The sequence below is a fragment of the Notamacropus eugenii genome, chromosome 7, assembly GCF_028372415.1.
Source record: "Notamacropus eugenii isolate mMacEug1 chromosome 7, mMacEug1.pri_v2, whole genome shotgun sequence".
NCBI classification, from domain to species: Eukaryota; Metazoa; Chordata; class Mammalia; order Diprotodontia; family Macropodidae; genus Notamacropus; species Notamacropus eugenii.
In genome coordinates, this window is record NC_092878.1 from 18,423,976 (window position 1) to 18,451,881 (window position 27,906).

Here is a 27,906-nt window from a genome sequence, read left to right on the forward strand (position 1 = left end):
CCCTTGTTATTCTAGATTTTTTTTTACAATGAATTTATCAAGTCTAGATCTGAAAAGTATCCCTTTGGTAGTGTGACTGACTCTGCAAAGTCTACCATGCTATCAAAGAAACCCAATCTGGTCTAGACCTGGAAAATCATAGCTTGACACCAAAAGGTATTGTGGTATAGAAGAAAGAGGGCTGTGTCTGGAGTAAAGAAGCTCTAGATTGAAACAACACTTAGTAATAATGCACAGCAAGAAAGTCGCCTCCTCCCTAAGAGCTCACCAGTAAAATGGAGACAATAATTCCCATAATATTTACCTCACAGGGTTGCTATGAGCTCAAATTAGATGATGATGTAAAAATATTTTCCCAAAGAAAAGCACTCTATAAATGCTAGTTATTATTACTGGTAAGGTAAAGGTTGAGGTCTTTAGTCTTTGTGGAGACCATAAACTCAACAAGCAATAATAGATATTTTCCATTAATTAGTTTTCTGACCTTGGCCATATGACCTCACATCTCTGAGTTTAATAAGAAGATGGACCAGATGATCTTCAACTTTGATATTTCTAGAGTTCTTTCATTCTACTTTATAGAAACCAAGGGAGGTAATACTCCCTTATACAACTCCCCCATTGGAGATGATTTCTTTACTGTTCTTTGAACATCTTTGCATATTCCCTCTCCTCATTTTACTACTACCTCCTGGGATGTCCACTGTGCTTCTCTCCCCCTGTCCAAATCCTATCTATCCTTTACCTCTCAACCTAAGTCCAATTTCAACTATGAGACTTCCCTCAACCACTAAGTTCAAACTATCTCTGAGCCTCTGTAGCAATCAGAAAGTCTATACTGATCATCTAGTTATTGGTATTAGCTGTACAAAGTTGGCTCTAGGTCTTAACTTGACATTTTCTATCCAAGAAGTATCAGTGGAATAGATAATGGATAGGACATTAGAACTGTAGTCAGGAGACCTGAATTTGAATACTGCCTAACATATTAACAAGTGTGCAAGTTATTTAACCTTTTGCAATCTCATCTTTCCAATCTATAAAAATGGGCAAAATAATGCTTTACTATCCAGTTCAGATGGTTAGCGTTAGTCATGTGCTTTGAAAACCTTAAAAAGCCACACCAGTGTGAATTATTGAATTATTACAATCATGGTCTGTGTCTCCAGCAATGAAAGCTAATCTTCCCTTCCACTACCAGTGTAATATACCATACCCTCCCATCTCTCAACCTCCATGTTCCCTAGGGTTCTAGAGTTCTACTGCTGCCCTTTATCTTTTGAAAGCTGTGAGTAAGTCTGGAGTCACTGTTTTACTTTCTAGCCCAAAGATATAAATTCTGTTTAATTTAAATCTCATTTGTATTTCTGTAAAAATTTATAAGCCATTCTAAAAAGGTGCTAAAAGGTTATTTATACTCAATAGATTTTGGTGGTGATATTTATTATTGCTTCCAGAGGAAGGTCTCCAAAGAGTTAGGTAAATTCTCCATGGAGCATCTATTAAAAAACCTCATATAAGAATCCTGTAAGATGAAAAAGCATAGATGTGCCACATCTGGGAAAGAAGAATAGATGAGATCAAAAATCTATCCAAATATTTTTTATTAATTAAGCCCAGTCTAACAGTAACTCTGCCTGTCATCTCAAACACTGCAACAAGAGAGCATTTATCCAAGGACTTTGTGGAGACAATGACTTTAAAGTATTTTGCAAATCTATAAATGCAAGCTGTTGCTGCTTTTATTGTTAATGTGGACTGGACAGACAGCTTACCTTGTACCTTGTAGTTAGCAAGACCTGAAGTTATGTTCTGCTACATGGTGTTGTACAACTTGGAACAAGTCACTTAAAATCTCAAATCTCTAAGACTCTGAGAAAGCGCCATTCTGAATTGGTCGAGGAAGTCCCTCACCAAGAGTTTCCTCCACCATGAAATCTCGGGAATGTGTGTGTGTGTGTGGGGGGGAAGCAATGGAGAGGTTAAGTGACTTACAAGGATTACAAAACGAGTAAGTGTCTAAGACCAGATTTGAATTCAGATGCTCCCGACTTCTGGGTCAATGCTCTATCCACTGCAACACTAGCTTCCCAGGTAATTGTTGTTTTGAAGTATTATATCAATCAATCAATGGGCACTTATTAAACTTATGTGCTAGGCATGGTGCTAAGTTCTGGGGATACAAAGGGCAAGCAAAAACAATTCTTGCTCTCAAGGATCTTACATTCCAATGGGGGAGCAACATATGTCAGTGGAAACACAAATAAACCAAGAGTAGAGGGAAGGTGACAGAGGAGATGGTACTGGCAGCTGGGATATTAGGAAAGGCCTCCTGGAGAAAGTGGGGCTTGAGCTGAATCTTAAAGGAAACCAAGTATTCTAGGAGTCAAAGGCTGTGAGGGAGAAAACAAGACTGATCCTATTAAAAGGAAGTGAACATTCGTTACCTCATTTTTTTCTTTCACCTAATAAATATTAATTGTTAATCTGTTATATGAAGTGCTATTAAGAGATATCACATTAAGACAACTTGTCCCCAAAACTTAGGTTCTACTACTGCTGAGAATGTGGAAATTTAAGAACTCTAGTCAGACATAATTCCAGAGCATTCAGTCATGTTCTCAGAGGCCTAAAAAGGTCATTCCATCTCTCAGAGGAAAGTAACTTTCACAAATTGGATTGCATGCAGGGTTGGGGAAGCTGTGGGCTCGAGGGCGTACATGGCCAATGAGGTCCTCAAGTGTGATCTTTTGACTTCTGGGCCACATGTGGCCTCGAACCCACAGCTTCCCCACCTCTCTTAAGGTATACACAAGGGTAACACTTAACCACATGTACCTGCTAATTTGGGCTTTCTTTGCCTTCTAGGGTCTTTTGCTTGGTTCAGTGTGACCAGCTAGGGCTGTGCATTCTTAAAGAGTCTTTTTTTATGTACAGTCTGGATCAGAGCCATGGCACAGGGTACGAGTTCAATCAAAACTTTTTTATGTTGTGAATATTTCCATGCAAATGACAGAGACCTTTTTCTTCCTGGGACTTCTCTGCATTCTGTACCTTTAGAGAACACAGTATTATCAGAAAATATCAAATGTTTATTATATGCCAGTCACCAGGTTAAGCACTGGAGATACAAAGAAAAAAGCATAAACAGCCTTTGTCCTCAAGGAGATTACATTTTAAGAGGGTTTTACATATATCCACATGTATGTGTATACATACACACATGTACATATAAATCAAAGCATACAAAATTACAGCAAATAGATGAGCAAAGGCTTTGTATATTCTCATAAGGTTAATTTTGTTAATTTCTTGTATGTTGGGGAAAGATCAGTCTCTACCCAGTCTCTCTGTAACCTCTCTGTTGGGCAGCAGAGATCTTAGAAGTGACAGAAGCTGTCGGATGATGAAGATGGTCAGGAACTGGGTGTTATGATATTGGAACTTCACCTCAGGGAGAGTAAAGATATGCTAATACTTCAGCTCTTGCTTCCTTCTAAACTGCCCCTTATGGAAAATTAAGATCTTATTCTTTTTCCTTCAAGGTTGTCTCTCATTCAGAAATTTTTTAAAAAATCAAACACAAATAAATATCTGATTTAGTTAACAAAGTTTTCTTTATTAGGCCTTCAGGGAAGCTGCCTCCCTTCTGTATCCAGCTCATTTTTTTTCTGGCTATAGAGCATAGACTATATATAGGTAAAATTGAAATTGTTTACACATTCTAATAACCCAGTGTTGTTACGCTGTTTCTGGCCTGCTCAGTGCCCTACTCATCTCATCACTTCAGTGCGTACCTCATTCATTTAACATTTATTAAGCACCTACTATATGCCCCCTACCTATGAACTATACTAGGGGTTACTTTTCTCAGCAACATCTTTATATCCCCCACACTTCCTTAAATTTCCTTATATCAGAGATCTCAGAACAGGGAACTAGTCTGTTTATGTATGCTTCTAATGGGATTTCTGAAGGCAATGCTTTAAATCCCAAAGCAGGGAAAAGATATTTAAGGAATGATGAAAAGCCTTGCACCATTGTCACCAGCCTAGCCTCCCACCACTAGGACCCCATCAAGTTTGAGGCTATGTTAGTCATGTAACCATTACTGAGTTCAATAGGAGACATAATCCCTGATCCTTGTCTATAAAATTCTGTGTAAAGTTAAGAATCCTAGAGCTAGGGCTGAAAGAGTCCTCAAAAACCATATAATCCAAAATCCCTCTGTTTGTTTCCCACTCTTTGTGACTCCATTTGTTGTTCTCTTGACAAAGATATTGAAGTGGGTTTCTATTTCCTTCTCCAGCTCATTTTACAGATAAGGAAACTGAGGCAAACAAGGTTAAGTGATTTGCCTAGGGTCACATAGCTAGTAAGTGTCTGAGGTCAGATTTGAACTCACATCTTTCTGACTCTAGCCCCAGCATTCTATCCACGTGCCACCTAGCTTCCCATCTTTACAGATAAGGGAATTAGGGTCTAGGCAGGTTAAGAAACTTGCTGAAGTTCACACAGAGAAGCAAAATATCATTGTGGGAAGGAGATGGATTTGAGCCCTAGTTTTCCGAAGCCAGGTCTCTTTCCACTGCAACATTGTAGCCTCTCATTCCTGAGCCAGCTCTACTATACCTCTGTTAAAGTCACCAGGCAGCAGGCACTTTTCAGTTCAGTATCTGAATCTCTTCTTTGCAAGAGTGTAGTGTGAGCTAGATGGAGAATGAAGTTGGCATGGCAAAGGCAGTGTTAGTTCTTTTGTTTTTTGTGTGTTGCATAATCAGCTGGAGCTAAGCTGATCAGCCCTTTATTTTCTAACAGTTCTGAAGCATAAATGACATTGAGTTAAAAAAAAAAAAAAAAGATCCTGGCTGCCCAAGCAGTTCAACCCCATAGCGCCACCAAGGCTAAGGTGCCAGCATTTTTTTTCTTCTCTCTCTAAGGTGGAGAGGTGCTGCGGTGGCAAAACCCACTGGACCAAAGGAAACTGCAGTGACTTGAAATGTTTCTCTCCCAAATATGCCCTCCCAGTTTCTAGGTAGGAAGAAGGTTGAATTCACTCAGCTAGAGTCCAGAAGATTTAACCTGCCACCCTGGGGACACCTGGCATACCACACGTGGGTGCATTTGTACTGCAGTCTCAGCACTGGTGATGTTCCTCCAGCACACCACCATCATCCTTTTCCAGGTCTTGCTGAAAGAAACCTTTGAAAGGATCTGACGTATCGGGTACATTTTCCTATCCAGAGAGCATTGATTCTGGCTGCAAAGTCCAGTTAGGCCTCAGTTTCCACATCTATAAAAGAAGGGAATTGAATGAAATGATGTCTAAGGTCTTCTTTGGTGAAAGATGTAAGATTCTATGATTTTCTGGTCCTAAGTAAGGTTACCTGAGGAGAACAAGGATTGAAGTGTAGAACCTCAAGATACAGCGATAAATACCATCTGACAGAGAGGTGAAGGATTCAATGTGCAGAATGAGACATATTTTTGGACATGAATAATGTGGAAATGTGTTTTGCTTGACTATGCAAATTTGTTACAAGTTTTTTCTTTTTTCTTTTAATTTGAAGCTAGGTGGGAAGGAGAAAAAATAAGTGCTTGTTAATTGAAAAATAAAACAAAAAATTTAAAAAGAGACAATGTTAGAAGGCAAAGTGAGGGGATTGTTTTAATATGGAATGTTGTAGGAAGCACTGGCAGTTCTTTAAGTGTAGGGACTTTTTACAGTTTTCTGTGAGGGGGAGAGAATGAGAACAATGACCAAACTTAGAAACTGAGGTACCTGAGACTCTCAACAGAAGGCCATTTGAGTAGTCTAGAAGGCCTTGAAGTTATCTATAAAGGAATGAAGAAATGGATTTCAAAAAATGAAAAAAAGCTAAAATTATTTGAATAATAAATTTAGAAGAAGAGAAAACAATTTCTTAAATAATATGAAATATTAGTTGATGAAAAGAAGTAAACTAACATAAAATATAGACAAAATACACAAAGAGTAATTTACACTTCTATACCTTGTGAAATATATCGTACAAATAAGGTTATCCCCATTTTACAAATAAGAAGGGTTAAATGTATCTTGTTCACCATAAGTGGGCTAGTATTTGATTAGAGATAAACAAAATAAAATTGTTTATGAACAAGTTTGTCAAGTTATACATCAAAGAAAAATACTCTCAGACTTGCTAGCTTGTCCCTTCCCTTACCATATTCCAACCTCAGAATTATCCTGAAAAAGTTTTGTTAAGCACACATGCTCATTATTACTATATCCAATAACAGTATTTGCAAGGAATTAAAGACCATTACAATCAAGTATTACATTTATGTTAAATAAAAAATATTGGCATTAAGGTAAATGCATGGGTAAAATAAAAAACACCTCATTTGACTGCAAACCAACGTTCTGGTGCAATTTTCTGCACAGTTGGCTAAAAACACAGCCCAAGTCTTTTCCAAGTTAGATAGCTTTCACTAACATCTTCTCCCTGAAGCCCTGCAGCTTCCAAATACACCCTTTGCTGACATGCAACTTTACCAAACCTATGAGCTATCACCCTCTTATGTGCTGCTAAGGTGGCCTTTTCCATCATAAGTTTAAAATAAAGACCTAGCAAAGACTGGCATGTGACCCACCCTCCTAGGATATTTCATTATGAAGAATAAAAGGTTGGGTGTCCAGCAAGGTACAGTGCTTTGACTGATCAGAATCTGAGATCAGATGGTTTTATTTGGTAACCTAAGAGAGATAGGACTGAGAAGCAAGACATGACCTTGGGATCTTAGAGGACAGGCAGATTTAGTACACTTTCTTAAACCATTAAAATCTAATCCAGAGAAGCAACAAAGTCATCAACCTGCCTCCTGCACCAAGCACTGGACTGGATATCAGGAGGTCTGCATTGTAATTCCGACTCTCATTTACAACTCAGCTAAACTGATCTGGGCTGCAAGTGCCCCAGTGCCTCTGTGATTTGAAGATTTCAGTACTCATGTTTCCCCTCCTCTCCTTCACCAACCCCTTACCTCTGGGAGGAACAGCTGCTGAAAACATTATTCCAGCAAATTGCAGGAGCTATTAAAATGGACTGTGTTGAGTGAAAAGAAAGAATTTCTCTTTGCACTTCCCAGTGAAAACCTCCATCATTCCTACCTGGAACGAGGTAGACAGGTTCTGGACTCTTATTAGAACTGCTAGATTCATACCTAAGACTCCTCTTGTTACACTGGTAGCTTTCAGAAGAACTATACAATGGGAAAATACTTCATTCCTCACAAGCATCTCAACTCCCAAAGTGCACAATCTTTTTACTGTCAACTGCAAATCAGGAACAGGTGATAGACTGAAGAGAGGTTTGTATTAAGTATGGACACCGCCAATCTTTAATTGAAATCAATTTTGATATACTTGTATTTATTCAATTATTGGTCCTGGTAATTTGGGGGTTGGGCAAGGCTGGTTGTTAAAAACCAAAACAGAAACCTTTAATTTTGTTCAGTGTGGATGCTGCAGTCTGACAAAAAAGCCACAGAGGGAAAAATCATCTTCTGCTTTCTGGCACTCTCTAAGTATGATGCAGTGCCAGTTACTGAACTAACTGTCTGAGATGGGGCAATTGCCACTCTTCTCACCATAAGTTCTGACTCTCAGGTTGGCTGCTGCCAGGTTTATCTATCTGCTTCTGAGCAGCTTTCAAGTTACGTCAATGACACTGCATACGTCAGTGAGAACAGTCGGACGGGGAGAGAGAGTACCATGTCCAAAGGTGGCAGGAGGGGGAAAATTAAGTGTTTTTTGTTTTGTTTTGTTTCAAATATGAAGGGCATTATCTTCCCTTCCTCTCTCTTTGACCGGTCTGGATACCTACTGTCACTTTCAGAAGACCAAAAGAAGGGAGGCATGTGAATGTGTGTGTTTTCTGTATGCATGTGTGTGTATATCTATGTAATTTTCTGGTTTAATTGTTGAGAAGTAGAAAAATATAATTAATGAAGCCTTCTGAGGCTTCCAGAGTTAGTGTTAGGATCTGCTTGTGATTCACTAGAGAGTGAGCTTGGAATTTTTCATGGCACAGAGTCAAGCGAAACATTAATGCCCAGCACATTGTGTCCTGCCCATTCACTTCTCAAATCCAGCCCTCCCCCACCACATGGTCAGCCTGTAACATGATTCTAGTCCATTTCACTCCTGGGATAGCTTTAGACACTATCATTTTCATCATTGTGTTCCTAATCATCACCACCATGGCTATGAGCATCAACAGCAAACAATTTATAAAGGGTTCTCCTGAATATGTGCTGAAGGACAGAACTGAAATGGACACTGTCTTTGCCCTTCAGGAGGGGTATTTCTATTTGAAAAATGGTGATTTCCATCTTTAGCATCAAGTAGCCAGCATCCAATCCCAGCAGTGAGGAATGTTGCTAGGTCAAAGAGGTAACATCTGGCCAAAATGCCTTTATAAGATATTATTTAAGGGAAAGTTATTAATGGCCCAGGATAAAAATGGGGCGAGAGTGTTAATAATGTTCTACCTTCATTGACCCAGTCATGCCCAATGATGTGAATCCATGTCCTTAAATCACAATCTCAGGATACTCCAGAGATCCCTAACATTCCTATAGTCAGTGAGCTGAAAGTGAAAGACTTAGAGAGATTAAATGTTTGTGGTTATTTAGATTTAAAAATCACGTTACCTTATACATATGTGAAGAGAGAAAATGATTTAAGGGACTAAGACACCCAGTTAGACACCCCCAAGGCATTCTTGAGACTGTAAGGTCCTTTCATTACTCTGCAGAGTACCCATCATGATACCCTACTTCACAGGGAACTTAATAAATATTAAGTGATGACAACCACCGGTGACTTGCTATATGACTGGCTAAGTCGTTTGACCTCTTCTGTGTTTCAGTTTCCTCATCTGTCAATTTTCTCTCTGTGAACCAAACATGAAGATATAGACCTGCCTCAAAGGATCTCTGGGGAGAGTACTTAATAATTTGCAATACATTTCTAGTAATTCAAGAAGCGAAAAAGATGTAATCATCACACAGTTGCTACAAATTAAAAGCGATATACCTCCCTATACCTTTTAACCAACTATCTCTTTAACCATCACTAAGATGCACCAATCTCTACAGTGAGCTTTGGCTGCAGATAAATAGAGTACAGCAATACTGGCCGATAGCTTTGGAAAGTCACTGAAGGTGGTGGCTGAGGCCAAGGGAGAAATGAAAGGTGGAGAATTCAAAAACGCAGGTAGGATCCCATTGAAAATCAATCTCTGTTTAAAACTCTGGCTTCTCAAAGCCATCCATCCATTCAGAAGAAAGGAGGGAAGTTCTTGCACAGTACTAGTGACCAGGAAAAGTATTAAATCTCTACTTTCCTGGTCGCTAGTGCAGGTTAGGTGGGAGTTACACATAAATGGCTGGCTGTACTACTCTCTTCTATAGGATCCCAGGGGACAGATACCTTAGGGAAAGAAACCAAAAGATTTTATGAGTGCTCTTAGGGGCTTAAAGGGGTTTTGAGAATTTCAATTCTGTTTGGAGGGCAAAAAAATCTCAGAGCAAGTGATGCGGGACATAAGACTTTGAGGTCTAGCTTTGACACTTTTAGAATCGTAAGGAACCAGATAGCTCCTCCAGGATGTTAGGTCAAAATGATTCTCATTCTTCTTAAAACAAAGCCATGAGAGGCACTGGTGAAGAGAGAAAAAGCTTCGTTTGTGAATAACCAAAAAAAAAGGAGAGGATAGCTGAAAGAAAGGATCCTGGCCATTTGTCTTTAAGGAGGGATCAGTTGGATAGCTGAGGCTTAGTTAGAGGGGAGGCTCATCCTAATTCCTGGATCCAGTCAGTGGATATAGAAGCAGCCCCCACCCTCCTACCCTCCTTGCTAATAGAGAGAATCTACGAATTTCCTCCTACACTTCTGAGAGACAAAGGTTATGTAGATGCTAAAGTCATCTGTTCCCTCCTCCTAAGAATAAGGTGCCAGCGAGATGACGGGGGTAACTATGCCAAGCTCACAGGACCCTGGGTTAAGGCAGGGAGCCGAGGAACATACTTCTCCCTTTAGGTCCCAGTACCTAAGTTAACATTGAAACAGCAACCCCCAGCGTGAGGCGATTGCCCTGAGAATCTGCTCACTTCCAGGACCAGGAAAAGAGGTATCTGTACCTCTTCTTCCTGTCTCAGCCTTGGTCCCTCCAACCTGCCCCATCAGCCCGCCAGCACAGCTGGTGCGTCTCCAGTTTACACAATGTCCCTGTCTAATAAGACAAAGCTGAGGGAAATGGAGTTGGGGCGGGGGGGGGGGGGGGCGGTTAACAGGAGATGAAACGACGGGTGGTAAAGACAAAGGTGGAATCCTCCGTCCCCTACCTGCTTAAGGCGATGCCTGAGCAAAAGCTGTCAGGAAGTTTGGCCAGTCCATGGTTTTTAACCCAAGTAGCAAGTTGACCGAATAAACTGGCAGTTTAGGATTGGGGCAAGGGGAGGAGGTTCATAGGAATGTTGCAAATGGGGGACATCCCCCAAGATTCAGCCCTCAGTGTCTCCGGGTCAGGGTAGCCAGTTTTTCTCTGCAGCCTGAGGGTGCGTGCGGATAAAGCGCTGGGCACCACGGCCGGAGCAGGGAGACACAGACCCCCAAACCCCAAATTCCCTTCCTCTCTGCCCACCCTAGTCAGTTCTGGGATTACTCACAGTCCGCAGGAACTGGATCTCATCCTCTCCTCCTTCTCCCCCTTCGGCCATGGTTCTCCAGGCGCTGGCCGTGCCCCAGCTTCTCCCGGCAGCAGCTCGATGTGCGCTCCTGCTCCTCTCTCCTTCCCTACCTCCCCACCTTCCTTCTCCTTCTCTTTCTTCTCTCCTCCTCTTCCTGGCTCAGCCTCAGCAGCACAGAGCTAATCCTCGACCATATAGGGAGCCTGGGTTACCACTTCACTGCACTGCAGAGTGCCTGCCAGCCAACCCACCCACCAACCCCCCTCCGCTTCTCTGGAGCCAACTGGCTGCGCAGCAGACCCCTGACCCCTCCGCCACGAGCCCGGGGCGGGTGGGGAGCAGCGGGGGGTCAGTAGCTGGGAAATGCCTCCCCTACCCCACACACACAGGCACCCACGCGCGCACGGGGGCGCGCGATCACACACGCACACACTCACACACTCAGGAGCTCACGACTCTCCTTACTTCAAGTCTCCGAGTCAATAACAATGGCTAGTTCCGGTGCACCCGGGTGAGACCAGGCGATACCCACTCGGGTTCATTTTTATTTTTCCTCTTTATTCATTTTGGTATTCAGACTCAGATTCCTGCTTCCCCACTGCTGTTTTAGTCTGGCCCCACCTCCCAGGGGTCCTTTCTGTAGCTTAAGCGGGAGACCCCAGAGCCCGACCCATTTTATCCCCAGTTAAGTCCTAAACCACCTTTTGCTCCAGTGTCACGAAAATGTCACTTCGAATTCCCACGGAGAATGGAACTCGGAAGTCAAAGTAGTCAGATGCTACGGGAAGATGCTACTCCCCTCCCTCCCCCCCTCCTTTCCTTTTCCTCCTTTAGTACATTAGAATTTCCACTCCGTGGAATGAGGAGAAATGGAGGAACCTAGAGCAGGTTTTCCTATTTTCCTTCAGGAGTGCTAGGGTAGTGAAAGTCCAGCCGCAGTCCGCCCTGTGCTGGCGGTTTGCTGGGTTCCCTCTGCCTGACACAGGAGCTAAGATGATGCAGCGTGCCACCTTCTGTCTGCTTGCCAGGGAGCGCTCCAGGGAAGGGATATGTTCTGGACAAAATAGGAGGGGAACCCCTCTAGCCCGGGATTGATGCGGAAAGGAAGGAAATATAGGACAGACCTAAATAATGTGCAGGAAAGAGAAAAGAGAGCTTTGGGCATGGGTTAAATTTAGAGCTCACAGAGAGATAGGGCACTGATCAAGCTAATGACATGCTGGCCACCCCCAAGAGGAAGAGGAAGATGGAAAACTGTGAATGGGGGTTTCCAGATGAGCCCTATGAAAGAAGTCCTGGGTTACTCAACCCACTTTTGTTGTGCCGTTTTTCAGTCGTGTTCAATTCTTTATGACTCCATTTGGGGGTTTTGGGCAAAGTTAATGGAGTGGATTTCTATTTTATTTTACAGATGAGGAAACTGTGGCAAACAGGGTTAAGTGATTTGCCCAGGTCACACAGCTAGTAAGTGTCTGAGGTCGAATTTGAACTAAGGAAGCTCAGCTGGCAGACTCCCGACCCTGCAGTCTATCTACTGCACTACTTAGTTGCCTCACCTGGTACAGGAATAATCAACTCACCTGGTACATGAATAATTACATAATCAGAGAATATTAAAACAGGGAGACATCTTAGATCACCTGGACTAACCTTTTTATGCTACAGATGAGGAAAACAGAGAGGTGAAATAAGATATCTGAGGTGGAGCAAGTGGTGGAGACAGGACTTAGAGCCCAGATCTACCCTCCAAAAACACTGTTGTTGACATTATATCTCAGCTGGGTGAATGGTAGGGCCTAACAGAAGGTCTTATCCTCTGAAAGGGATAAGAAGCAGAGAAAATAGCTGAACAGGAAAGGCCTGAAGTAACGCCAGACACTAACTGAGGGTGCTGGACAGAGCTCAACTTGGAGACTTGTACTTGGAGATACATCAGACAAGGAAAGATAAAGTAGAGGTGAGGTATGTGTTTAGGGCAGTGTGTAAAGGGGTGTGTATGTGTGTGTGTGTGTGTGTGTGTGACATGGATAAAGAAGCATCAGAGAATTCTATTTGAAAACTCAAAAGAGTTGAAAATGACCTCAACAGCCACCTTGGTCCAACTTGTACCTAGCCAAGAATCCCCCCTACAGCAACCTAGTAAGTGGTTATCCAAACTACACTAGAAGACTGGAATGACTAGGGTAGGGCATCCAGAGCTTTGTCCATGGCGCAGACATCTAAAAGAAACAGTTTTCTTATTTGGAGGTACTTGAATCCTTTTTTATACTGTAATAAAGACTGCTTTTCCTCATAATCATCCACTAGCCCTCCCCCATAGGAATAAGCATACAGGTGACCTCTGGCAGCCTTCTGAGAGGCTGAGAGAGTTGGAGAGGGAGAAGGGATGGGCTCTCTCCAACTCACTGTTACTGCACTGTGTACCCTATCCCATATCTCTTGGGAGGGAATGTAGCTGTGAGGAGAGAGCAACAGAAAGAGGCTTACTGACAGAGGAAGTCAGGGGAAGAAGGATGTAACACAGGACTTCAGGAAATAGGGGATGGCCAATTCAGAGAGATAAAAAGATTTGTCTCCATCAGGTGTTGCCTGAATGAAAGGCAAAGAAAGAATCTTCTCAGCAGCTTAGAGCCAGCAGTAGTCTGGGAAGTGATTTTCTACTCATGATGAGCTTTCAAAGCATATTCTACCCCAGGGATTAAGAGAAATACCTTAGGAATGGCAGGGCAAGGGAGAGAAAGAGCATTACTAAGCTTCTCATTTTTCTGCAGACTGAATCTTAAGAGGAGATAGAACTGAAAATATGGATAGACTGATGCCCTATGAGCTGAGAGGGAGTGATTCAGCTGGAGGTCAGGATTTTTAAAGGGGGCATTAGCATGTCTCTTGTATTCTCCAATTATGAAGGTGAAGTCTGAGATGGAGAGGAAAATCGTGAACCATGTGAAAGAAGGGAGACTTGGAACCAGGGAGGTCAGTTTTAAATTTCATCTCAGACCCTTAGCTTTGTGAATGTGGACCACTCTCTTGCCTTTCTCAGCCTCAGGGTTCTCATCTGTTAAAAGAGCATAATAATACCTATAAGATCAAATTGGACAATGCATATGATGTGTTTCACAAACCTTAAAGAGTTCTATATGTATCCGATATTTGTGTTATTATTTGAAACACCCTGGGTAGCTGAAATTTCAGAGGAGAGGTTGCTGAGTAATATTAGTAGAGGGAGGGTCTGAAAGTCATCAGAGAGAAAGGTATGTTTCCTTCCTTCTGCCCCATTGGGTCGGGGGACATGAGAAAATGCTCCTACTACTGGAGATGGTGGTCCAGGACAGCATCTTGAGGCAGAGGGGAGAGAAGTGTATGGGACAAGAGGTGGGAATGGAGCCTGATCTTCGTGAGTGCAAGAAGATGAAAGTATAATGAATGAGCATAAGGAAGTTTAATAATGATAGAATCTCAGTTCCAGATGGCACAATGAAAGGAAAGACTAGAGCAGGATAAGAACTAGTAGGGAGGGAAAAGTTTAGATGAATAAGGATAAAGGGTCAGAAAACAGGAACCAGGAAAGGATGTTTTTACCTAGGCATCCAGCATCTGTGATTCACAAGGACTGGAAGAAGAGACATGAGTTCTGTAAGTATAGGACAGTGGCATTTTCTCCTTTCCCTCCCTACCCCTTCTCCCCAACCAACTCAATGAAGTTTCCCTCAAATTCTGGAATCCCTAGTTTTGTCTCTTTTGAAGCTGTCTAGTTCAGAAGAAATTACTTACTATTCCTCGACTCTCCATAAAACAGTTCATTCTGCTTCTGCATAACTCCAATAGTTAGAAAACATTCTTTCATTACAAGGACTTTAAGCCTTCTTTTGTCCAAGCTAAAGACCATCAGTTCTTAAAGCAGTACTCATATGGAATATTCCCCATTCCTGTAATCATTCATTTTCTAGGCAACTTTCAACTTGTCTGTGTACTTCTTAAACTGTGATACTCTTTACTGAACATAGTAGTCCAGATGAGCTAGGTCCCAGGTAGGTTATAGCTGAACTATTGCCTCACTCTCTTCATATTGCCTTGTATAATTCTGAGGGGTTTTGGTCAGGACCTGTGATATCATTCAGAACGTAGGGACCTCCCAGGGTGGAAGTATTCTCCACTTAGGCGGATTAGCAACTCATATGTAATTAAAGACTTGGGGAATTGTCTGGGGTCATTGAGAAGTATCTGTGTTTACAAAGTTAGTAAGTTTCAGAGAGAGGACTTGAATTTGGTCTTACTGACTCCAAGGCTGGTTTTCTAGCCACTATCCTACACTGCCTCTAGGTTAGCATTGGATTGTTTTCACTCTCATTTACTATTCCTCCTCCTTTCCCTTATTTACTTTCCCCCACTCCTCCCCCTGATGTTCTGCACAAGAACTGCTGTCTAGTGACAAAGATTTTTGCAGGTTGGTGATGGTGAAAAACAAGACTGACAGAAAGAGAGAAACAGAGATAGAGAGACAGACATAGAAACAGACAGAGATGGACAGAGACAGACAGCGAAAGGAAGAAGAGAGAGAGAGAGAGAGAGAGAGAGAGAGAGAGAGAGAGAGAGAGAGAGAGAGAGAGAGAGAGAGCTGAGGAGTGATGGAGAATTGAGAAATATATATGGGTTCAAAGAGGAAGTAGGGTGCTTCTCATGTGGGAATAGGCTATGTGGGAGCAGAGGAAGAAATGGGATGAAAAGAACTTAATAGAAGCTAAACATGAGATCAGAACAGGTCCTGTGTTTTTGCCTTGTGTGTGTGTGTGTGTGTGTGTGTGTGTGTCCCTAGAACTTAGCACAACTTCTGAATCGTAGTAAGCACTTAATAAGTGCCTGTTGACTGATTGACTGATTTATGTAGGTTAGAATTGTTCCTATAAGGCTGAGACTCCTGCAGCTGCATGGAAGTGACAATTTTTGCTTTCCCTCTCTGGCCCTAGCTGAACACTAGACTGGCACTTCCATTGTGTTCACAATGTTTTTCTTAACAACATTTTAAAATTCGGTTTGATCTGCCCCTCAGCAGGAATTGAGAGCCCTAGAGGACTATTAGAAGACTGAACATTCCCAATTTAACACTTCATAGACTTCTGTCTTTTCCAGGGGCTGCTTAAATGGAGGAAATAGCAGGCAGTCTTCCCTAGAAAATGCAGACTTAACTATTTGATTATTTTTTTTTTTTACTAAATTCAACTTCTCCTTGTAAAATGCAGTACAGGATTTCCAGAAGATGAGCTATCCAAATTTCCATGGGCTGCATCACCTCTGCCTGTTGGGACAATAGATTTTGGTAGAATACAAAGGAATCGAGGCAAACCCAGTGCCAGTTAAGCAATTGATCTAATGAAAAATGGAATATTTCAGTTCTCTTTTCTTCTTTCCTCTTCCCTTTTTTAATTTTATTTTTGATTATGAATTTAATTTCTCTCCCTCCTACCCTCTCTTTAGTTAAAAGAAAAAGAGAAACCGAACCCATGTGACAATATGCATAGTCAAATAAAGTAAATCTCTACACTGTCAGTGTCCAAAAATGCCTGTCTCATTCTGCATCTTGAACCCATCAGCTCTCTGTCAGGAGGTGGGTAGAACAGCTTATCATCAGTTCTGTGGAATCATGTTTGGTCATTGCGTTGTCTTACCAATGTTGCTGTTGCATAAGTTATTGTCCTGGTTCCATCCACTTCATTCTGCATCAATTCAAATGAATCTTTCCCAGTTTCTCTGAATCCATCCCTTTCATAATTTCTTCTGACATTCCATCACAACTGTATACCATCATTTGTTCAACTATTTCTTAATTGATGGGAACTTCCTTGGTTTCCAGAGCTTTGCTTTCATGGTTTTTTAATGGGTTTTTGTACAAAGGGAAAATTAAAATGCGTTTCCTCCAGGCTGATAAATGTTTTCTAGACCTGGCCAGAAAAGTATTAAAGGATAGCTAACAGAAGGGAAAGAGAAGTAGGAAATGTGAATAAGGTCAATGCAGATTTTGGGGGATCTAACAGAAATGTTGAATAATATTTTTGAAAACTATTTGTAGCTCCAGGGAGGTCAAAGTCAGAAAGAAGTCATGTACATTCAAATATTTTGTGATGACAAATTTTTGTGATGATTACTAGAAGTAAAGGAGATGCCCTTCAATTGGAGAAGGGCTGAACAAGCTGTGGTACAAGAATAGAAATGGAAAATGACTGGGATGTTAAAAAAATTAAAATAAAGAATGTAGAAAAACAGGGGAAGATTTATATGAACTGATTCAGAGGAGGTCTCGTAGGATCATGATAAGATCCTGAAATCTAGATTTAGAATTGAAAGGGACCTTGGAGCCCTCATAATTCAACCCCTTCATTTGAGGAAACTGAGGTACAAAAAGGTCAACTGACTTGCTCACGGTCACACAGCTGGTATTTGAGGTGGGATTTGTACCCAGGTCTTCCTGGCTCAAAATTTAGTACCCTCTTCATGATATCATGCCACCCTCGTTTTCTGATCTGAAACAGTCCTTTGTTGTATTCAGTCACCTCTGAGGTGCCTTCCAGCTCCATAGCTGTGATCCTAATGTGCACAATGATTATTAATGTAAATAGACAGAAGGGGAAAAGCAAGAAATTGAACACTAAGTATTTGGAATGACCATGGCTGGCTGTGAAGGAGAGAAAAGAAAACACACCTCTCTCACTTTGCAGAAGTAGGTGACGATGGATGTTAAACATTACGTACACTGTTTGAATCAGTTGATGCACTGGTTAATGTTTTCTGAAGTGCTTTTTTTCCTCTTCCTTTTTTATTCTTTGTTATAAGGGATGGTTCTCTTGGTAGGAAAGAAGGGATGAATATATTTAGAAATGAAGACAATATAAAAACAGAAGATAGCAATACAAATTTAAAAAGCAAAGAAAAATATTTGCTCGACTTACCTATTGGGCAAAGCCGCAACTCGATGGAATGAATGGGACTTTGCCCCAGGGTAAGAAATTTAATCAGTGCAGACAACTTCATCCTAAAGATGTTTTCTCCTCTGCTTACTCTTGTGGCACCAATTCCAGTGGCCTGGATGCTTCCTTCTCTATACTTGTCCAGGTCACAACACTGTTGATGAATCTGCCCCCATACTTGTCCCAGGTTCAACATTTCTAGTTATGGCTTTGCTGTTAGATATCCTACCTAAGACTTAGATGAATCTGAAGATTAGTACGATATGTAACTGCTATTGCATCCTGAAAAGATTGTCCCTGTGCCCAAATTGCTAGGAAAAGCGATCAGTCCTTATTAGGACATCAGTCAAAGATCCCATATCTTGGTGAAACCTCCTTCAGGTGCAAGTGCAGTTGAAAGCCAGACCCCAAAGACACACACACAGGATACAAATGACCCATGTAGCCATCATCAGAAATCAACTGAAAAGTCTTTTTTTTCTTTTTCGTTTTCGTTTTCAACATTCACTTTTATAAGATTTTGAGTTCCAAATTTTTTTCCTCCCTACCTTCCTCCTTGCTCCCCTCCCCAAGATGGCAAGCTATGTGATAAAGCATATACATGTACGATGATATTAAATTAACATTAACTGAAAAGTCTTTAGCAACACTCATGAAGTTTCTATGCTTGATTTAGCAATAAACAGAAGTTTAAAGGCTTCTACCCCTTTCTGCCAAGTATTGTAAATTACTCTTAAAACCAAATTTTTAAATCACATATATTTTTAAAGCCTTAATGAAATCTTAGAACCTTTTGCTGCAAAGGCATACACACATTTACCTGCTCTGGAAGCTTTGAATGCAGCTAGATCAGTGAGAGATCTGACTGTTTTCTCTGCTATCAGGGCTGCTTATGTACATTTTACAAGCAGGATTGATGTGTCTTTAAAATCTCAGTGAAAAATGGTCTCAGCCATTAAACTTCAGTATCTCTAACATTACTGATAGTCAGTTGCTTAAAACATGGTATTAATAAGCCTAAGGTAGTGGATTCAGTTCCAGGAAAACTAACTGTTGGGCCATACACTGTACCTTTCATCCTGACAAATAGACTCAGAAATTAATGGCATAAGTTGTACGCGTGAACATAGCTAGATACATATGAATAATTAAGAAGTCTTCTGTAAGGAGGTAACTCTTGCACTTAGAAGACAGCCGAAATAAGCATTGTATATAAATGTCATGCTTTGTATACACATACACATACACACATATGCACACACACAAATATATGTATGTATATGTATGTGATGTATGTGTGTACATATGTATAGATTTGTCTCTCCCGTTTAAGAAAAAAATTGCTTCCACATATAAACAATATATTGCATTTATTCAGTGCTTTCTGTTCATAGATTTCCGGAACCTGTTTCTCTGTCTCTGTTTCTGCCTCTTTCTCTATTTCTGTTTCTTTTTCTCTGTCTGTGTGTATAATAAATGCACACATATATGCACACATACCATACACATATCTTATAGCTATAAATATCCTCTGATGGAAGTAATTAGAAGGATACTTCTATCGTAGCTAATGTATTGGTTCCATAGTCATAGCATTCATTCTGAGCTTTCAAGCATTACGGAGGCTGCTGGGGTGCCAGCTGTGCTTAGATTACCCTTCAAGAATCCAGGATCACTTCTGCACCACACATAGGATCTTAGTGAAGAAGCCAGAGCAATATGAATGATAATAAGTTATAGCAGGGTTATCATCAGTGACAGGAAGGAAAGAAGCATTTATTGAGCATTTACTACATACCAAGCACCGTGTGAAGTAACAGAATGATATAGTTTGGACTCAAAGACCAAATCCATCCATCCTTACTATTGAAAGTCATCAACTGCTCATATCACTTTCATGAAGGACAAAAAAATATATGCTAAATTGTTTTCTTTTGTGTCTTCCATTTAAGAAAAAATATTTTTCTCCAGATGTTGTAAACAACATACAGAATTTATTCAATGCTTTCTGTCCATAAATTTTCAGAGCATGTCTCTCTATTTCTCTTTCTGTCTCTGTCTGCCTGTCTCTCTGTCTCTGTTTCTGTCACCTTCTCTATGTTTGTGTCTGTCTTTATCAATAATGTTCCTCTCCGTCTTTCTGTTTCTGTCTGTCTCTTTTGGTTTTGGTCTTTGTCTCTCTGTTTTTATCTTCTTCTTTGTGTGTCTGTTAGTCTCTGTCTGTCTCTGTCTCTCTCTCATATATACACAGTTGGAAGGAACCTCTGATGTTATCTGGTCTCCACACGTGGCCAACTACAATATCACTAACAAGTTATCAGTCAGCCTCTGCTTGAAGACTTTCAATGATGGGGAACTTATCACTGCTTATTACGCTTTCAAAAGCGCTATTTAGAAGATTTTTCCTTACATGAGCCAAATTCAGCCTCTCTTCAACTTCTACCCTTTGTATTTGATTCTATCTTCTGGTGTCAATTAAAATAAGTTTAGTACTTCTTCTACATGACAGTCCTTCTAATGCTTCAAGATAGCTATCATATCCAGTTTCTTTAAGTGAGCTTCATATGGTATGAACTGAAGGCCCCTCTTGTGATCTTACTCATCCCCCTCTGGACATGCTCTAGGTTGCCAAAGTCTGTGTCCCATCCAGTCATCCATTAGGACACCAGAGCTTCACGAGGACAGCCGTTTTCACCATGCGCGTACGCTTTTCCCTCAAAAATAAACAAAAATCAAACCATCATTGCCATTATTATTATTATTGGAAAGGACTTGAAAATCTATTGCCCTTTGGCTAAACTAACAAACTCTGGGACTGCCCAAACCAAAGCTCCGCTCCTCTTACCACAACTCCCCTAAATATGTGTGTTCTCTGATTGAATGTAAGCTCTTTGAAGGAAAGGATTATCTCACTTTTGTGTTTGTGTCCCTAGCACCTAGCTCAGCATTGTTGTTCAGTCATGTCCAACACCATATGACCCCATTTGGGATTTTCTTGGCAAAGATACTGGAGTGGTTTTTCAATTCCTTCTTCAGTTAATTTTATAGGGTTAAGTGACTTGCCTAGGGCCTGGGGCCAGATTTGAACTCAGGAAAAGGAGACTTCCTGACACCAAAGCTGTTGTTCTATCCAACCCACTTAACACAATGCCTGGCACAGAATACATAAGAATGGAGGGAAAGAAACAAGTGTTTATTAAGGGCCTATTCTGTACCAGGCCCAGTGCTAAAAGCTTTACAAATATCAATTCATTTGATCCTAATGACCAAACACTTGGAGGGGTGCTCTTATTCGATGCATTTTACAGTTGAGGAACTTAAACAGAAAGAGGTCATATAGTTAACATTTATATAGCATTTACCATGTTCCAGGCACTGTGGACTGGTACAAGGGTTTTACAATTATTATCTCACTTGATCATCACAACAACCCTGTGGGGGTAGGTGCTATTATTATCCCTATTTTACAGATGAGGAAACTGAGACAGAGAGAGGTTAAGTGACTTGCCTATGGTCACACAGCTAATAAGTGTCTGAGGCCAGATTTGAACTGTACTGTTCCCGACTGTGGGCTCAGAACTCTAACCCTTATACCACCTAGCTGCCTGTATTTAATAAATAATTATTGATTAATAGCTTTTCTAAAATGTGGTGTCCCAAACAGAAGGCAGTAAATATTCAGGATATTATTTGACCAGGGCAGAGTATAGTGACATTATCCCCTTTATTCTGGATACCATGATCCTTTTAATAAAACCAATATCTCATTAGTCTTTCCTGGTTTGTACAAGAAACCGTAGACACATAATACGTTTGTAGTCTACTAAAACTCCCATTTGGCTATTGCTGGTGTAGTTTTTCATTCACGTAGACTGTTGTCTAACCACATTTCTCCCCTATTGTACCAAATAGTTGATGTTTTGAGTATATATACAGTTATCCCTTCCATATCATGGGAGTTAGGAGAGCAATATCTCATGATTTGGAAAATCCAAGTAAATTTTTTTGACTCTCCCTTTGTACCAGAGAAGAAGTCTTAAGTTTTTCTTTTTCTTCTTTTGGGTGTTTATAGTACCTTATTGTACTATACTGGGTCAATATTTTATAATGCTATACACACATCTTATGCACTTCTGATTTTCTAAACTTTCTCTGTGTCTGCGTCTTTGAGAGTCATGTGTGGCTTCTATAAAACTCTCCCTCAAATTCCCATTTAATTTCTTATTCTGACCTGTGATACATCAAAACAGTGATGGGGAAAGTCTTGAGGTGGAAGGGAAAACTGTATAGAGCTATATATAAATACACACATATACACACATGTCATGTGGTTCTTTGTTCATGAAGAGGACCATGACATTAGGGAGATGATGGCATGATTTGCAATTAAATGTGATTTGAGTGAGGGAGGGCTGTGAAAAGTCATTAGCCTTAGTTTTTCCTCTGGAGCCATCTGGGTCTAGAGGTCAGATATAGATCAGGATGACTGGAGATGGACCAGGATGCAGTGGGAGGCCTTGGCCTTTTTTAAGCTAAGGTCTTTTCAAGTTCTCTCTTTGAGTAAGCCAATGCCCATTCAGTGAATAAGTCTCTTTAAGAAGTGAGACAAGGGATGGCCTTTTTAATAAAAAAAAAAATCAAACTGGGAGAGAAAGATCCTCAGGGTTGTTGGCCAAAAGAGAAATAGTTATAATTTACTCACAAGTTGTTGTTGGTGGTGGTTGTGTTGTGTTGTGTTGTGTTTGTCCTTCCTTCTTGAAGAGGACCATGATGTCAGGGAAATGATGACATGACTTTCAGTTGACTTTGATTCACCAACCTCACTTTCTCCTCCAGGGCCATCTGGGTCCAATGGCCAGATATTCAACAGGATGACTGGAGATGGCCCATGATGCAATAGGAGACCCTGGACATTTTAAGCTGTTTTTTTCAGATTGTCGCATAGAGTGAGATACTCCCATTAAGTGAATAGGCCTATTTAGGTAGTTACTCGAGGGATGATCCCCTTGATAAAAATTATTTATTTATTTATTGTAAGTTTTAAGCATTCATTTCCACAAAATTTTGAGTTCCAAATTTTCTCTCCATCTCTCCATTCCCCCCTCCCCAAAAACGCTGTGCATTCTGATTACTCCTTCCACCAATCTGCCCTCCCTTCTAACACCCCTTCCTTCCCTTATCCCCATCTTCTCTTTTGTCCTGTAGGGAAAGATAAATTTCTATACCCCATTACCTGTATTTCTTATTTCCCAGTTGTATGCAGAAACAATTCTCAACATTTGTTAATAAAAATTTAAAAAAAAAAAGAAATTAAACTGGGAGGGGAAGACCCTCAGGGTTCTTGAGAAAAAGAGAAGCAATTCCCCTCCCAGTTTTATTATTTATATATGTGTGTGTATATGTATATGTATATGTATACATATACATCACTAACATTTCATCTTCCTTTACAAAAATAATCCTATTTTAATGTAACATCATGACATAGAGATTACTCTGCATTCTCAAACTCTACTTTGACAGAGTATAAACTTTGGCACACTCTGCTATGGTGGAAAAATAAGTACAGATCTGGCAACAGACTCCATCTGCTGTCTGAGGACCAATCTAGCTACGTACAGAAAAGATCATTTCCAGTAGGTTGGCTACTACTTGATGAGTCCTTTGTTGAGGTCAATTCATGAAACAAAGAAAAAATAAAAATAGTCCTTGGTGAATATGCATTGACCAAGAGGAGCAAAATTTGTAAATGATACTGAGTCTTCAGGATTCCCCCCAAAATCAATAAAATAGATAACACTGTTTCCATAAAGCAGTAAGGTAGAAATAAACTCACAAAATAATCAGAACACATAAATAAAACTTTCAGAAAATAAATTGAAACTGCCAACAACTGTTTGAATCAGGTTCTGCTTTTTACCCAATAAAATGGAAAGGATAATAAAAGGTAGAAATAGTCAATGTTGAAGGAGCTGTAGGAAGATAATACACTGTCATTAAGCTGTAAGGTATTTCAAACATTATGGAAACCAGTTTGGAACTATGGTAGAAAAGTGACTAAATTGCTTGTATCTTCCCCTTCCCGCCCAAGCATACCGCAAGGAGGTCAATGACAAAAGTAAAGAGAATGAAGCACAATATTCAAAATAACATTTTTGTGATGCAAAAAAATTAGAATTGCAAAACAAGATGCAACCTGAATGTAATAAAATATAGTACTGTAAGAAACAAGTATAAGACAATCAGAGAAATCAGAAAGATTTAAGAAACTGATCCAAGTAAGCAGAATAAGTGAACAGTATACGAAATAATTAGAAAATAGCACTAGAAGATATTAAAATTCAAATTAAGGTAATTACCCATTTTTATTCCAGTGGATGGATGAAGAAACATCTCATTCTCCTCCACAGAGAGGTGGTAGACTACAAGTCTAGAATGAAGCACATCCATTAGGAACAGTAAATGTGTTCATTTGTTTTACGTAACTGTACTTTGTTACAAGGAAAACCTATGTTAATAAAAGTGAATATTTGGAGAGGAAAAGTTATAAAAATAAAATAAGGCAACAACAAACAGCAAATATATGAGAACAAATTAAGGGGAAAAAACAAAATTTTCCTCAGTTTTGAAGAGTACTCCTCAATATCCTTTATGACAGTGATAGAGTAGCATTTGTAGATTGCCCATAAATATTATTTGTCTGGTGTCTCTTAAATTTTAGTTCTTTGTCCAATGACCAGTGGATTTACATATTATTAGAAGAGTTGAACCACAATAATATGGATATTTTTACAGTAAATGAAACCAGAATAACTCACATATGTACAGTCCTTTAAGATATTTGAAATATTTTCCTCACAACAACCCTGTGAGCTAGGTATTGCAATTGTCATCATCCCTGATGAAAAACATTTAATAAGCACCTACTATGTGCTAGACACTCTTTTAGGTGGTAGAGATACAAAAACAAAAGTAAGACCGTTCCTATCCTCAAAGAGCTTATGTTCTAAAATGGGAAGACAACACATATAGGAGAACACTCTAGGAAGCCACAGGAATAGTGAATAAAACCACAAGCTAGTCCATTGTTAGTAGTATTTGATTATTGGTCCAGAATAAGAACTGGAAAGTAGGGGGCAGAAGAAGGTACGTGCACAATGGCAGGAGAGATGGTAAGATGTCCACAGTGAATGGATATGTGAACCATTCCCTGGTGCCAGTCAGGTATAGCGGGTTAGGTCAGTTTACACTCATTCACTAATCAGGACAGCTCAGCTCCAGAGCAAACATTCAAAGCTGAATGGATGGATTGATTCCCTGAGGGGAAGGAACAGTCTCTGGAGAACTATCCTATAGGGTCATGGGGAGAGAAGAGCAATAGCACTCTAGATAGCAAGAAGTCCAGGGAAGACGAACATCTATGGTGAATGGGATGTGAAGCATGGCCTGAGGCTACCTCAATATAGTGGGTTAAATAAGTTTGTACTCGCAACCTAACCCTAAATTCCGTTCTCTTCTGAGTGGAACTTATAGGAGACCCTTAGTGTTTTGTTTTCCCTAAGTGTTTATGGGCTCTAAATTGGGCATCTTCCTCATTTTCTATTGGGAAGAAATAAAAGCTGTCTACTCCGTAATATACATTTGTTACCTTGAGTATTGGATCTGTTACCTATATTTTGTGGGAACCTAGAAAGAAACTATACCTGTGGATTTTATAAAAGTAAACTCTGGGTGGGGAAAAGAGCCAAAATGAAAATGATGCTTTTTGATCAGTCTTTTAGACTTAACTTTATTTGAAGGTTCAATACTTTGTGGGTGGGGGAGGGAAAGATCTTGGTCCATGAGTTCCACTTTTATCTTGACTATTTTTTCTGCACATACATTCTTATTAAACACATTTTCACATTAGTCATGTTGCACAGAAGAATTAAAATGAATGGGAGAAGCCATGAGAAAAACCAAACCAAACCAAAACATAACACAAGAGAAAATAGTCTGCTTCATTCTGCATTCCGATTTCATAGTTCTTTCTCTGGATGTAGATGGAATTTTGCCTCGAGTCCTTTGGGAATATTTTAGAACCTACGTTTGCTGTGAATGGCTAAGTCTATCAGAAACAGTCCTCACACACTGTAGCTGCTACTGTGTATGATGTTCTCCTACTTCTACTCATTTCACTCAGCATAAATTTGTATAAATCCTTCTGGGTCTCTCTGAAATCTTTCTGTTCATCGTTTTGTATAGCACAATAGTATTTTTTTTATAATTAATTTTATTTATTTTCAGTGTTCTATAATCACTACCATATAACTTAGAATTTTACCCCCTCCCTCCCACCTCTCTCTCGGAGACAGCATACAATTTTATATAGGTTCTACATATACATTCCTGTTAAATACATTTTCACTATAGTCATGCTGTGTAGAAGAATTAAAATGAATGGGAGAAATCGTATAACAAACCAAAATGTAATACACACACTAAATGATCTGCCACATTCTGCGATTAAACTTCATAGTTCTTTCTCTGGATGTGGAAGGCATTTTGCCTTGGAAGACCCTTGGGAATTTTTTTTAAGTCCTTGCATTGCAATGAAGTTCCAAGTCTACTAGAAAAAACTCTCACACACTGTGGTAGCTGCTGTGCACAAAGTTCTCCTGGTTCTGCAACTTTCACTCAGCATCAGATCATATAAGTCTTTCCAGGCCTCCCTGAAGTCTTCTTGTTCATCATTTCTTATAGCACAATAGTATTCCATTACATTCATATACCATAATTTATTCAGCCATTCCCCAATTGATGGGCATCCCCTTGAGTTCCAGTTCTTGGCCACCACAAAGAGAGCTGCTATAAATATTTTTGTACTTGTGGGACCTTTTCCCATTTTTATGATCTTTTTGGGATACAGTCCTAGAAGCAATATTGCTGGGTCAAAAGGTATGCCTATTTTTGTTTCCCTTTGGGCATAGTTTCAAATTGCTCTCCAGAATGGTTGGATCAGCTCACAGCTCCACCAACAGTGTATTAGTGTTCCAGCTCTCCCATATCTTTGCCAACATCTATCATCTTCCTGTTCTATCATGTTTGCTAATATGATAGGTGTGATGTGGTACCTCAGAGCTGTTTTGATTTGCATCTCTCTAATCAAAAATGATTTAGAGCATTTTTTCATATGGCTATAGATATCTTTAATTTCTTCCTCTGAAAATGGCCTGTTCATATCCTTTGACTATTTATCAATTGGGGAATGACTTGTATTTTTGTACATTTAACTCAGTTCTCTATATTTTCTAGAAATGAGGCCTTTATCACCGACATTAGTTGTAAAAATTCTTTCCCAATTTTCTACATCCCTCTGAATTTTGGTTGCATGGGGTTTGGTTGTGCAAAAACTTTTCAGTTTAATGTAATCAAAATTATCCATCTTGCACTTCATAATGCTTTCTATCTCTTCTTTAGTCAAAAATTCTTCCCTTCTCCATAAATCTGATAAATACACTATTCCTTGCTCCACCAATTTGTCCACAGTATCGATCTTTATACCTAGATTGTGTACCTATTTGGATTTTATTCTTGTGTATGATGTCAGGCGTTGGTCTATGCCTCCACTAATATAATTTTGCTCTCTGTTTCTTCCTGTAATTCCCTTAACTTCTCCTCTAACAGTCTGGATGCTATACCACCACATATGTTAAGTAATAATATTGCTTTATCATCTATGGTGCCTGTTAGCAAGATATACTTTCCTTCCTTATCTCTTTTGATTAGATCTATTTCTGCTTTTGCTTTGTCTGATATTAGGATTGCTACCCTTGCTTTTTTTACATCAGCTGAAGCATTGTATATTCTGCTTCAACCTTTTACCTTTACCCTGTTTGTATCCCACTTTTTCAAATGTGTTTCTTGTAAACAACATATTGTTATATTATGACTTTCAATCCATTCTGCCATCCACCTCCATTTTATCCCATTCACATACATAGTTATGACTACTATATGTGTCTTTCTCTTCATGTGATTTCCCCCATTTATGTTTTAGTTCTAACTTCTCCACAAGAGTTGTAATTTGGAGCACCACCTCCCTCAGTCTTCTCTCCCTTCTATCAGCCCCCCTCCCTTTTATTCCCCTTTTCCCTTACTACTTCTTCTCTCCCATTTACTCTCCCCTCATTTTTTCCCCCTTTCCCCTACTATTGCCTACAGGGCAAGT

The 27,906-nt window shown here is 40.0% G+C and overlaps 1 protein-coding gene across 1 annotated transcript in view; it reads right to left on the reverse strand.

Moving 5' to 3' along the window:
* The window catches only part of RYR3 (ryanodine receptor 3), a 750,252-nt gene extending 739,105 nt beyond the window's left edge, over positions 1-11,147 (reverse strand). Inside the window, exon 1 of the mRNA XM_072625274.1 lies at positions 10,717-11,147. Within this exon, the coding sequence (XP_072481375.1) occupies positions 10,717-10,767 (51 nt within the window). The 5' untranslated portion in view covers positions 10,768-11,147. The remainder of the gene's footprint in view (positions 1-10,716) is intronic.
* Positions 11,148-27,906: the final 16,759 nt, after the last annotated feature.